At 45.4% G+C, this 12,500-nt stretch overlaps 2 protein-coding genes across 3 annotated transcripts in view; both read right to left on the reverse strand.

Moving 5' to 3' along the window:
* Positions 1-1,255: 1,255 nt before the first annotated feature.
* On the reverse strand, positions 1,256-4,621 carry cunh19orf25 (chromosome unknown C19orf25 homolog). Of its 2 annotated transcripts, none has more exons than XM_078244683.1 (3): positions 4,438-4,621; positions 2,923-3,114; positions 1,256-2,407 (listed from the first exon to the last, which is right to left on the reverse strand). In XM_078244683.1, the coding sequence occupies exons 2-3, from the start codon at positions 3,062-3,064 to the stop codon at positions 2,226-2,228; spliced, it is 324 nt and encodes a 107-aa protein (XP_078100809.1). In that variant the 5' UTR covers positions 3,065-3,114; positions 4,438-4,621; the 3' UTR covers positions 1,256-2,225. The 2 variants fall into 2 exon arrangements, with proteins under 2 accessions (XP_078100809.1, XP_078100808.1); XM_078244682.1 differs by having other exon boundaries at positions 1,258-2,407; positions 2,923-3,096.
* A 3,388-nt stretch (positions 4,622-8,009) lies between these two features.
* Positions 8,010-12,500, reverse strand: part of reep6 (receptor accessory protein 6) — a 14,363-nt gene continuing 9,872 nt past the window's right edge. Inside the window, exons 5-6 of the mRNA XM_078244676.1 lie at positions 11,804-11,943; positions 8,010-8,851 (exon numbers count right to left, since the gene is read on the reverse strand). Coding sequence (XP_078100802.1) covers positions 8,840-8,851; positions 11,804-11,943 — 152 coding nt within the window. The 3' untranslated portion in view covers positions 8,010-8,839. The remainder of the gene's footprint in view (positions 8,852-11,803; positions 11,944-12,500) is intronic.

The following is a 12,500-nucleotide window of genomic DNA, read 5'->3' on the forward strand; positions in this document are numbered from 1 at the left end:
ATGTCCAAATAAACGCACACGAGTTTTGACTAACGTATGCTCTGCGTTTAGCTGTTTTCGAAGTCAAACTAAACTGAAAATTAGATCAATTATTAAAAGAACTCCAGAGCAGATAGTTTTATGGAAATAAGTTTTTGTCTAGATTAATATTCTAAGTGTCTGACAACATTATGGAAAGGATTTCTAAGGAGGTCGACCTTTCTGTTAAAGAGTAAGAAATTACGTTCGCTAAACCCACCAGACTCCATGTAAATAATCAGCAATTTAAGCATCGTAAAATACACTTCATTCAAAGTCGACAGAAACAAAAGACAACTATTAAAAGCCGTTTTGGGTCGTCTTTCCACTTTTCAAACCATCACAACTGTAGTTTTGGTTGAAATAAACACACAGTTTACAGATCTACATGTGAAAACATCCTGGCTCTATACACGCTAAAAGTACTGTTTTTTTGAATGGAGTCTGGTGGGTTTAGTTGTAGCGACTTCAGAGCTGTTTCTGGTTAAACAGAAAGGTCTCAAAGAGGTTTTAAACAGTAGGGATCCTTTCCATTATATATATATATATATATATATATATATATATATATATATATATATATATATATATATATATATATATATATAGTGTGTGTCATACTAAATGTTTTCATCCAATAAAAAAGTGACGCGTTTCTTAAAACCACTGAGTCGCCTTTCCTTCATACAGACGCAGAAATATAAAAACCCACAAAGAAGACATGGGACAGAAAACATGATGTCATCAACATTTTTATTCTGGTTTTCTTGAGACACACAAAAAAGGAGAATAAAACAAAACGTTAGCAGGTTAACTAGCAGATAAGAAACAGATAGCATGGCCATGTTTTACTGTTATACATTACTGGGTTTGTGGGTAGAAGGGATACAGCTACGGCCACACGTCACGCACAATCTAACAATATAACGTTAAGACTTATATCTTTATCTTAAACTAACTCGTCGCTTTGGTGACTAAACGTAACTGTCGTCGCTGTAGCTGTATCCCTTTTAGTAACAAACGAACACACAGGAAGGGTTGAGGCATCAAAGAGGCGACCTGGCTGTCTGTCTGTCTGTATATATTTGTTTGTTTGTTTGTTTGTTTGTGTGTGTCTGTGTCTGTGTGTGTGTGTCTCTGTCTGTGTGTGTGTCTCTGTGTGTCTCTGTCTGTGTGTGTGTGTGTGTGTGTGTCTAAGTGTGTGTGTGTGTGTGTCTGTGTGTGTGTGTGTGTGTGTATGCGTGTGTGTGTGTGTGTGTGTGTGTGTGTGTGTGTGTGTGTGTGTGTGTGTGTGTGTGTGTGTGTGTGTGTGTGTGTGTGTGTGTGTGTGTGTGTCTCTGTGTGTGTGTGTGTGTGTGTGTGTGTGTGTGTGTGTCTCTGTGTGTGTGTGTGTGTGTGTGTGTGTCTGTGTGTGTGTCTCTGTGTGTGTGTGTGTGTGTGTGTGTGTGTGTGTGTGTGTGTGTGTGTGTGTGTGTGTGTGTGTGTGTGTGTGTGTGTGTGTGTGTGTGTGTGTGTGTGTGTGTCTAAGTGTGTGTCAGTGCTGCTCCTGTCACAGCGTGGAGCAGACACACTTCGCTCCTCCCCCCCTCTTGTGATTTAATGTTGTACTGTCATGTGACTCAGTGGCGCGCGCGCCACACACACACACACACACACACACACACACACACACACACACCAAGAGGAATGTAGCACAATATGGATGTGAAAGCAGTTATAATTAGCCTATGTGATAATTAATCGTGATCAATGTCATTCATCATTTTGGCCGTAATCGTGCAGCGCTAGCCGATATATCGGAATATCGGAATTTTTAAAACACCAAAATATCTCCAAATACCGATATCGGCCTCAAAGATCCTTCATCGGTCGGGCTCTAGGACCTCCCACCACTAGTGGACGGGATGACGCTGCAGCAACAACATTAACGTTTAACGTAAAATACTCCTGATGGAAACTACACGCGTGTCCCTTCTAGCCTCCACACGTTCCCTCAGAGGTCAGGGGTCAGAGGTCAGGGGTCGGGGGTCAGAGGTCAGGGGTCGGGGGTCAGAGGTCGGGGGTCGGGGGTCAGAGGTCGGGGGTCAACCCACGTCTCTGATTCCAGATCCCAACATGCGGCCGTCTGCTCTGGACACCGTCCCGTTCAGAAGAGTCCCGTAGGCACACGGAGAAGAAGTCTCTGTGACGGAGGTGGCGTGGTCGAGTCAGAGCGTTTGACCTTTGACCTCGGCCACGTCGCTCCGCAGACGCTCCCCGGCCGCTCGCAGCTCCTCCCGCTGCCGCGGCAACCGCTCGCGAGCCCCCTGCAGACGCTCGTTCAACTCCAGGAAGTGGCGACACTGCAGGAAGCGCACGTCCACGTCGCTGTTGGAGGGCCGGGGAGAGTCTGGGGGGGGGGGGGACAGGCAGTTTAGTTTATTTTAACATGTTTAAAAAAAAAAAAGTGTGTGTGTGTGTCTGTCTCTGTGTGTGTGTGTGTCTGTCTGTGTGTGTGCGCGTGTGTGTGTGTGTGTCTGTCTGTGTGTGTATGTGTGTCTGTCTGTGCGTCTGTGTGTATGTGTGTGTGTGTGTGTGTGTCTGTGCGTCTGTGTGTGTGTATGTCTGTCTGTCTGTGCGTCTGTGTGTGTGTATGTGTGTGTGTGCGTCTGTGTATGTGTGTGTATGTGTGTGTGTGCGTGTATGTGTGTGTGTGCGTGTATGTGTGTGTGTGTGTGTATGTGTGTGTGTGCGTGTATGTGTGTGTGTGCGTCTGTGTGTGTGTGCGTGTGTGTGTGTGTGCGTGTGTGTGTGTGTGTGTGTGCGTGTGCGTCTGTGCGTGTGTGTCTGTGTGTGTGTGTGTGTGTGTGCGCGTATGTGCGTGTGTGTGCGTCTGTGTGCGTCTGTGTGTGTGTCTGTGTTCACCTTGTCCGGTCTTCTCCAGGATGCTGAAGACGGGGTCTTGGGCAGCAGCTGTGTGGATGTCCTCCAGGATCTGGTCCACCGTGGGGGGCTCGGGGCGACTGGGCAGGACCACCCTCTTCTTACTCCTGGACCCGATGTTCATCGTGCTGCAGGCCGGCCCGGCTTCTTGATGAACTGTTTATATGAATTGTACTATAAAATGTATTGCCATATTTTTGTATATTTTGACTATTTTTTGTACCGTACTATGGACTGTTTGTGTCCTGAATAAAGTCATTATTATATTATATTAATGGAGGGGAAAATGACAATTTAGCCTTCAAAATAAACATGGAACAGAACCTAAAAGTCTGCCACGGATGTTCAACAGTGATTCTCAATGTTACAAACAATATATTATGCTGTTCCATCCATCCATCTTCATCCGCTTATCCGGGGTCGGGTCGCGGGGGTAGCAGCTCCAGCAGGGGACCCCAAACTTCCCTTTCCCGGGCCACATTAACCAGCTCCGACTGGGGGATCCCGAGGCGTTCCCAGGCCAGGTTAGAGATATAATCCCTCCACCTAGTCCTGGGTCTCCCCCGAGGCCTCCTCCCAGCTGGACGTCCCTCCACCTACTCCTGGGTCTTCCCTGAGGTCTCCTCCCAGCTGGACGTCCCTCCACCTAGTCCTGGGTCTCCCCCGAGGCCTCCTCCCAGCTGGATGTGCCTGGAACACCTCCCTAGGGAGGCGCCCAGGGGGCATCCTTACCAGATCCCGAACCACCTCAACTGGCTCCTTTCGACGCAAAGGAGCAGCAGCTCTACTCCGAGCTCCTCACGGATAACTGAGCTTCTCACCCTCTCTCTAAGGGAGACGCCAGCTACCCTCCTGAGGAAACCCATTTCGGCCGCTTGTACCCTGGATCTCGTTCTTTCGATCATGACCATAGGTGAGGGTAGGAACAAAAACTGACCGGTAGATTGAGAGCTTTGCCTTCTGCTGTTGTATTGATGTATTCCCCTGTGTACTACTAATTCAGCCTACAACCCTCGACGAGAAGGCGTCGCCAGACTTTTGTTAATGTATGTATTAAATTAAGATTGAATGGTGTCAGTAAATGTATACAGTTAGTAAAACGTGGATATAAGTACATATACGTATTGGTATGGTTTTACTTCTCAATTCGGCATTAAACACATCACCCAATACGTATCTATTGTAATGTAGACTCAACTTATGTTACTTTAGCTTAGTGGTAACCTAACGTTACCCTCCAGCACAACACGCCGATAAGCTAACTAGCTAGCTATCAAGCTAAATCGGTCTGGATGTGGAGATTTGTTGTAGCCCGGCAAAATATTTCTGAGCCGAATTAAGCAACATGTCCTTACGATTCAGGAGACATCTCTTGTAAAGACACAACAACGTCGTATGTTGAACAATAAGCAGTTGTAGCTTAATTGTCATAGCTGCTATACGGAGTTCGTTTTTGTTTTTAACAGGCCAGAAGTATAAAAGCTTTTAGGTGCTTACCAGTGTTTAGACGTCTTGTTGAGAGACAGAAGGTGAGTCTCAACACTTCTCTAGACTGTCACTTGTAAGTTACTCCGGACTTAAATACGGAAAATCACCAAAACGCAGCTGGAAATACACAAATTCTTTGGTAAACACGAACCAAGTCAAAGATGCTGGTATGAATGGACGTACGGCACGGCACGTCATCGCGTTCCATGCCACGTCAGTACGTGGACAGCGCAGCAGGTTCTCTGTCGCCCCCTCCTGGTTGAGTGCAGTTTCTCCACTCAGTATGAACCATAAACTGTTAGTATTAATATATACAGTCTATGGTATGTACATATACCGCATGTATTTGATAATATAGCAAAAATAGTCATTTGTCCAACAGCTCTAAATAAAGGCTTTATATATTTATAAAAAACTGCAAATGCAACACAAATGCATGTTTTTATGTTGAATACATGGGTATGTATTGATCATATATGTTACATATTGTGTATTATTGTTATGTATTATGGCTACTTCAATAGTTACAACAGTTATATATCAAATATATGAAATAAACTGATATTTGATCACAAATATATGTCTCCATAAGTGCAAGGGCGCAGGATTGGTTTCAACATGGACACACACACACACACACACACACACACACACACACACACACACACACAGGCACACACACAGGCACACACACACACACACACACACACACACACACAGGCACACAGGCATAACAAGAAGGTATTTAAGACACGAGACAACACAAAGGTTCAAATGAGCAACTGTGTTTATAAGATGTGTACAATGTTCTAAACCAGTGTTTCTCAAATGGGGGTACATGTCCCCCTAGGGGTACCCTGGAGGACTGCAGGGGGTACGTGTACCTCTAGGGGTACTCTGGAGGACTGCAGGGTGTATGTGTCCCCCTAGGGGTACTTTAGAGGACTGCAGGGGGTACGTGTCCCCCTAGGGGTACTCTGGAGGACTGCAGGGAGTACGTGTACCTCTAAGGGTACTTTAGAGGACTGCAGGGGGTACGTGTCCCCCTAGGGGTACTTTGGAGGACTGCAGGGGGTTCATGTCCCCCTAGGGGTACTCTGGAGGAATGCAGGGTGTACGTGTACCTCTAAGGGTACTTTAGAGGACTGCAGGGTGTACGTGTACCTCTAGGGGTGCTTTGGAGGACTGCAGGGGGTACGTGTACCTCTAAGGGTACTTTAGAGGAATGCAGGGTGTACGTGTACCTCTAAGGGTACTTTGGAGGACTGCAGGGTGTACGTGTACCTCTAGGGGTGCTTTGGAGGACTGCAGGGGGTTCATGTCCCCCTAGGGGTACTCTGGAGGAATGCAGGGAGTACGTGTACCTCTAAGGGTACTTTAGAGGACTGCAGGGGGTACGTGTACCTCTAAGGGTACTTTAGAGGACTGCAGGGTGTACGTGTACCTCTAGGGGTGCTTTGGAGGACTGCAGGGGGTTCATGTCCCCCTAGGGGTACTCTGGAGGACTGCAGGGTGTATGTGAGATATTTTACAAATGTTTAACAGTTACAAGGCTGTTGTAACAGAACATTGTTCCTCTTTTCCTACCAAAAATGTGACATTTGTGTCTCCTTCTTTGGACCTATTCCTGCCTTCCTTCCTTCCTTCCTTCTACTTTTTACAAGTTGCTCGCTTTTTTCGAAGTTATGTCACCGTTTTTGAAGTTTTTGATGCTATTTTCGACCTATTCTTGCCTTACTTCCTTCTGCTTTCTACCATCTTTTTCCAAGGTTTTGTCTTTTTTACAGTTTGTCTCCTTTTCTCATCAGCATTTAAATGTTTTCCAGGTACAAGGCTGTTGTTTAGTAAATCTATCGCTGACAGCGCTGTACTGTTGCTCTTTATATACACTTTTTTTTCTACCAAAAATGATTAGCGTTGGTCAGGGGGTACTTGGCTTAAAGGAACATTATTGAAAACAGTTTGAGAACCACTGGTTTAAACAGTATGTTGGCGAAGCAATTCTATGCTGACCCGATTCACACAGCACAGATACTGTATTAAACACAAAAAGGATACACATATATCCCTTTAATAAAACATTTCATAGACCATGAATGGACTAACCTTAGAGCTACTATTATAGAATCCAATCCCTGGATGGTTAGATTAGGCACTTATATACCTGGGGGTCTCAATGAGAGATAGGATGATCTGGAAGGTGCCAATGTCCATGGTTAGTGCAACTATGGACTAAGTGTCAAAAACGAAAAAGGAAACGTTGAAAAGCCCTTTTTTCTATACATAGTAAATACACGTAATATATTTGACATTATACCTAATTGTTGAGTTACAAAAAGCAATAATTATGAATTATTTTGACTAATAGTTCAGAAGATGTTGAGTGGATCACAGACTGGTATCGGTCAGTAAGTTGTAAGTTTAGTCAGGATATACCGTTTAGATTTCTTTCTTCAAATGCTATACACCTATACACGCTATTAAACACCCCAAAACTCAATGAAAGTTAGTTTTCATTTTTCCTGGGAAGAACGTTGTGGTTCCATACGTCCAACGTACATCCATGCATCCATGCATCCATGCATCCATACGTCCAACGTACATCCATGCATCCATGCATCCATGCATCCATACGTCCAACGTACATCCATGCATCCATGCATCCATACGTCCAACGTACATCCATGCATCCATACGTCCAACGTACATCCATGCATCCATACGTCCAACGTACATCCATGCATCCATGCATCCATGCATGGATGCATGGATGTACGTTGGACGTATGGATGCATGGATGCATGGATGCATGGGCAATAAACAGTTTGATATGCTATGAGGAACGTTTCAAATACTAAATAATTATGCTTTTTCTTATTCGTATTGCATGCTTATTAAATGTATACTCTGAGTTCATCTCCCTCAGAAAGTAGTCCCCTTTCGAACTACGGTGAATAACGTTAGCTCAGCTGTAGCTAATTAGCTTCTATAGCATCCACAGTCGGGGTCAGTTGTCACTGTCAGTTTGTCCTTCTGGTGGCTCGTCCACTCGATGAAAACCTTGATAGCAAAGGCAGTCGCCTTTTTCGTGTTTGATTCAAGGGCCCCGTCTTCAATGGTACGCAGCTCCTCATCTGTCAGATCTCGTTAAAGGGGACCCTGGGCCTTTGTCATTCCGTCGTCCTCGTCGCTCTTTAACCAGTCCTCAAATGTCTTCCATCCTCCAAATATATTAATATTTACAATGAATTCGTCCATTTTTAAAACACTGTAATGTTTAGAACTACGGCGAATAACGTTAGCTCTTGTAGCTAACGTTAATTAGCTTCTATAGCGACCACACAAGGCTGCATCTGATCACTAACGTTAGTTTAATAACGTAGTTGCTACGTTGTATCTCGCTGGTGAAACTACGTATCGACTGACCCTCCTGTAGATTTCCGACACATTTTAGAAACCTTTTTAAACAAGGTTAGTTCTTACACACACGTTTGAAATTTCTGTGATAGAAAAAAAATACAAGCGGCGTATTGAGCCTTTGTTTTTTTCTCATTACCACTTTTTATTTCTCATCATGTAAGGTCAGAATCTCATGTTTATAAACAAAACAAAACATGTTTGTATAGCACATGAATAAAAGTGACACGTGTGATGGAAACGTGTATCGCTGCTGTGAAGCACCCAAAGAAAAGCCCTCCACCTGAAGGCCGAGTGCTGCAGCTGCAGTTTCAACAGATGTTCATATAAAACCCCAAAAAACACACAAATTAACCGCTCTGATTGGTTTATTGCATTTTACGCCCAAAACACACCTATTAGGACACTAAGTACAACCCTTTTGAACCATGCGCCTGGCGCACGGACCCTTTTTTTGTGCTGTCAAACTAGCAAAAGTGGATTTGGACACACCTTCACGCCGTACGCTTAGATCGTTAAAATAGGGCCCTATGGCTGCTAATCTGAATCCTAATGGAGACAATGAACGGGGGGTTTTACTTCCAGAACCACACTGTTGAGCTCTATAGGCGCTGTAGGTGTAAAACTGTTTCCTGTTGGAGAATCTGCAGCCTGCTAAACGAGTTTGTGAGTTAGTCATGAACTGGTGCTTCATATCTAAAACCAAACATCCCACTGAGAACAGAATTCATTAATAAATAGTCTAAGAATAACTAAAATGAAAACAATAAGGAAACATGTTTGTAACATCAGAGTCTGTCTGAGTTCAGGGTATAAATAAATGTAAGGTATCTGATGTGATAAGGGACATTAGTCTCTTTGACAGCAGGAGGGATTCTTCTCGCTGTGACGTTGAAGAGGCTAGTCTTCTACTCCTCTTCCTCCTGGAGGCCCCTCCTCTTCCTCCTGGGGGCTCCTCCTCTTCCTCCCGGAGGCTCCTCCTCTTCCTCCGCTGCTATCTGAAGGACTGAAAACAGAGAAGAAGCTGCAGCCAATCAGGACGTTTTTATAGCAGCAAATAACTAAGAAGCAGCTCAGAATCACTGAAGGTGAAAGCTGCTCCACCTCTAAAGGCACCAATATACTTGTTGGTATGTACTTGTTTGTAAATACTTGTTGGTATATACTTGTTGGTAAATTTCTTGTTGGTATATACTTGTTGGTATGTACTTGTTTGTAAATACTTGTTGGTATATACTTGTTGGTAAATTTCTTGTTGGTATGTACTTGTTGGTAAATTTCTTGTTGGTATGTAGTTGTTGGTGTACTGCCCCCACGTTTATGATATACTGCCCCCAAGGTCATGATATACTGCCCCCAAGGTCATGATATACTTCCCCCACGTTCATGATATACTGCCCCCACGTTCATGATATACTGCCCCCACGTTCATGATATACTGCCCCACGTTCATGATAAACTGCCCCACGTTCATGATATACTGCCCCCCACGTTCATGATATACTGCCCCCACGTTCATGATACACTGCCCCACGTTCATGATATACTGCCCCCACATTCATGATATACTACCCCCACATTCATGATATACTACCCCCACGTTCATGCCCCCACGTTCATGATATACTGCCCCCACGTTCATGATATACTCCCCCCACGTTCATGATATACTGCCCCCACGTTCATGATATACTGCCCCACGTTCATGATAAACTGCCCCACGTTCATGATATACTGCCCACACGTTCATGATATACTACCCCAACGTTCATGATATACTGCCCCCACGTTCATGATATACTGCCCCCACGTTCATGATATACTGCCCCCACGTTCATGCCCCACGTTCATGATATACTGGCCCCACATTCATGATATACTACCCCCACGTTCATGATATACTACCCCCACGTTCATGCCCCCCACGTTCATGATATACTACCCCCCACGTTCATGCCCCCCACGTTCATGATATACTGCCCCCACGTTCATGATATACTACCCCCCACGTTCATGATATACTACACCCCACGTTCATGATATACTACACCCCACGTTCATGCCCCCCACGTTCATGATATACTGCCCCCACGTTCATGATATACTACCCCCCACGTTCATGGTATACTACTCCCCACGTTCATGCCCCCCACGTTCATGATATACTGCCCCCCACGCTCATGATATACTACACCCATGTTCATGCCCCCACGTTCATGATATACTGCCCCCACGTTCATGATATACTACCCCCACGTTCATGATATACTACCCCCACGCTCATGCCCCCCACGTTCATGATATACTGCCCCCACGTTCATGATATACTACCCCCACGTTCATGATATACTACCCCCACGCTCATGCCCCCACGTTCATGATATACTGCCCCCACGTTCATGATATACTACCCCCACGTTCATGCCCCCACGTTCATGATATACTGCCCCCACGTTCATGATATACTGGCCCCACGTTCATGATATACTGCCCCCACGTTCATGATTTACTACCCCCACGTTCATGATATACTTCCCCCACGTTCATGATATACTGGCCCCACGCTCATGATATACTGCCCCCACGCTCATGATATACTACCCCCACGCTCATGCCCCCCACGTTCATGATATACTGCCCCTCACGCTCATGATATACTACACCCACGCTCATGCCCCCCACGCTCAGGATATACTGCCCCCACGCTCATGATATACTACCCCCACGCTCATGATATACTACACCCACGTTCATGCCCCCCACGCTCATGATATACTGCCCCCACGCTCATGATATACTACCCCCACGCTCATGATATACTACACCCACGTTCATGCCCCCCACGCTCATGATATACTGCCCCCACGCTCATGATATACTACCCCCACGTTCATGATATACTGCCCCCACGTTCATGATATACTGCCCCCACGTTCATGATATACTACCCCCCACGCTCATGCCCCCCACGCTCATGATATACTGCCCCCACGCTCATGATATACTACACCCCACGCTCATGCCCCCCACGCTCATGATATACTGCCCGCCCACGCTCATGATATACTACCCCCACGCTCATGATATACTACCCCACGCTCATGCCCCCCACGTTCATGATATACTACACCCACGTTCATGATATACTACACCCACGTTCATGCCCCCACGTTCATGATATACTGCCCCCACGTTCATGATATACTGGCCCCACGTTCATGATATACTGGCCCCACGTTCATGATATACTGCCCCCCACGCTCATGATATACTCCCCCACGTTCATGATATACTGGCCCCACGCTCATGATATACTGCCCCCACGCTCATGATATACTACCCCACGCTCATGATATACTACCCCCACGTTCATGCCCCCCACGTTCATGATATACTGCCCCCACGTTCATGATATACTGCCCCCACGTTCATGATACACTTCCCCCACGTTCATGACATACTACCCCCACGTTCATGCCCCCACGTTCATGATATACTGGCCCCACGTTCATGATATACTGGCCCCACGTTCATGATATACTGGCCCCACGTTCATGATATACTGGCCCCACGTTCATGATATACTGGCCCCACGTTCATGATATACTGGCCCCACGTTCATGATATACTGCCCCCACGGTCATGTGCTGAATTGCATCTAGCAGACGCGTAGCGTTATAATTTCTGAAGACGTCCCAACCTACGCTCCAAAGGAACGCAGAATACACGTACACAAACGCGTAGTTAAAAGCAAGTATAGTATCTGGGCCTGAAACCAATCACTGATCTACCAGGGTCACTAAATCTCTTCTACTAACACCAAACCAGATGACTTACCGTACCGGTCAACCCAGGAAATGCTGGAACAGGAAACAGGACAACTGGGTTAGCATGTGTAGTCCCTCCCTCCCTCCATCCCTGTAAATTACGCCCCTGGCAGCAGCTGAGGTTTACGTACCGGCCGTTCTTCTTCTTCTTCGCTCGGCTCTGAAGGAGCGACTCGAGCCGAAGAGGAACTTGGTAAACTTATAGCTTCCTGCTGATTGGCCGACGGCCCCGGAGTCACGAGGGCTTTGTTCTTCACCAGATGGCACAGGACTGAAGAGAAGGAAACACGGAGGATTTAATCTAATATGAAGGCTAAACTCTATGTTCTATCAGGTCTTTATTCAATTCTCTCAGTTAGGAAACTGCTGAAAACTTTGGATAAAACGCCCAAAATGTTAAAAAAAACTTGGCTTCCAAAATGGGAAAAAAAAGTCTGAAAATAATCCTACATATCAATGACATTTTTTTCCCGAAAAAAGCAACAAAAACACCAGAAAAAGCATCAAAATGTAAAATCAAATGACAAAAACTTTGATAATAAACGTCTAAAATGTTGTAAACAAAGACAAACGTCAAAATCTCCCAAAACCAATGTCTGTGCACAAAATTATGCAAATTAAAAATGTAAAAAAAACTGTGAGTCATGTTCTATAGCAAAGTTTCTGTTAAAATCACCATCACCAAACCCATCAGACTCCATGTAAATAATCAGGACTTTTAGCGTGTATAGAGCCAGCATATTTCCACCAGACTCCATGTAAATAATCAGGACTTTTAGCGTGTATAGAGCCAGCATATTTCCACCAGACTCCATGTAAATAATCAGG

The sequence above is a fragment of the Sander vitreus genome, unplaced genomic scaffold (genome assembly GCF_031162955.1).
Source record: "Sander vitreus isolate 19-12246 unplaced genomic scaffold, sanVit1 ctg288_0, whole genome shotgun sequence".
Taxonomy (NCBI): Eukaryota; Metazoa; Chordata; class Actinopteri; order Perciformes; family Percidae; genus Sander; species Sander vitreus.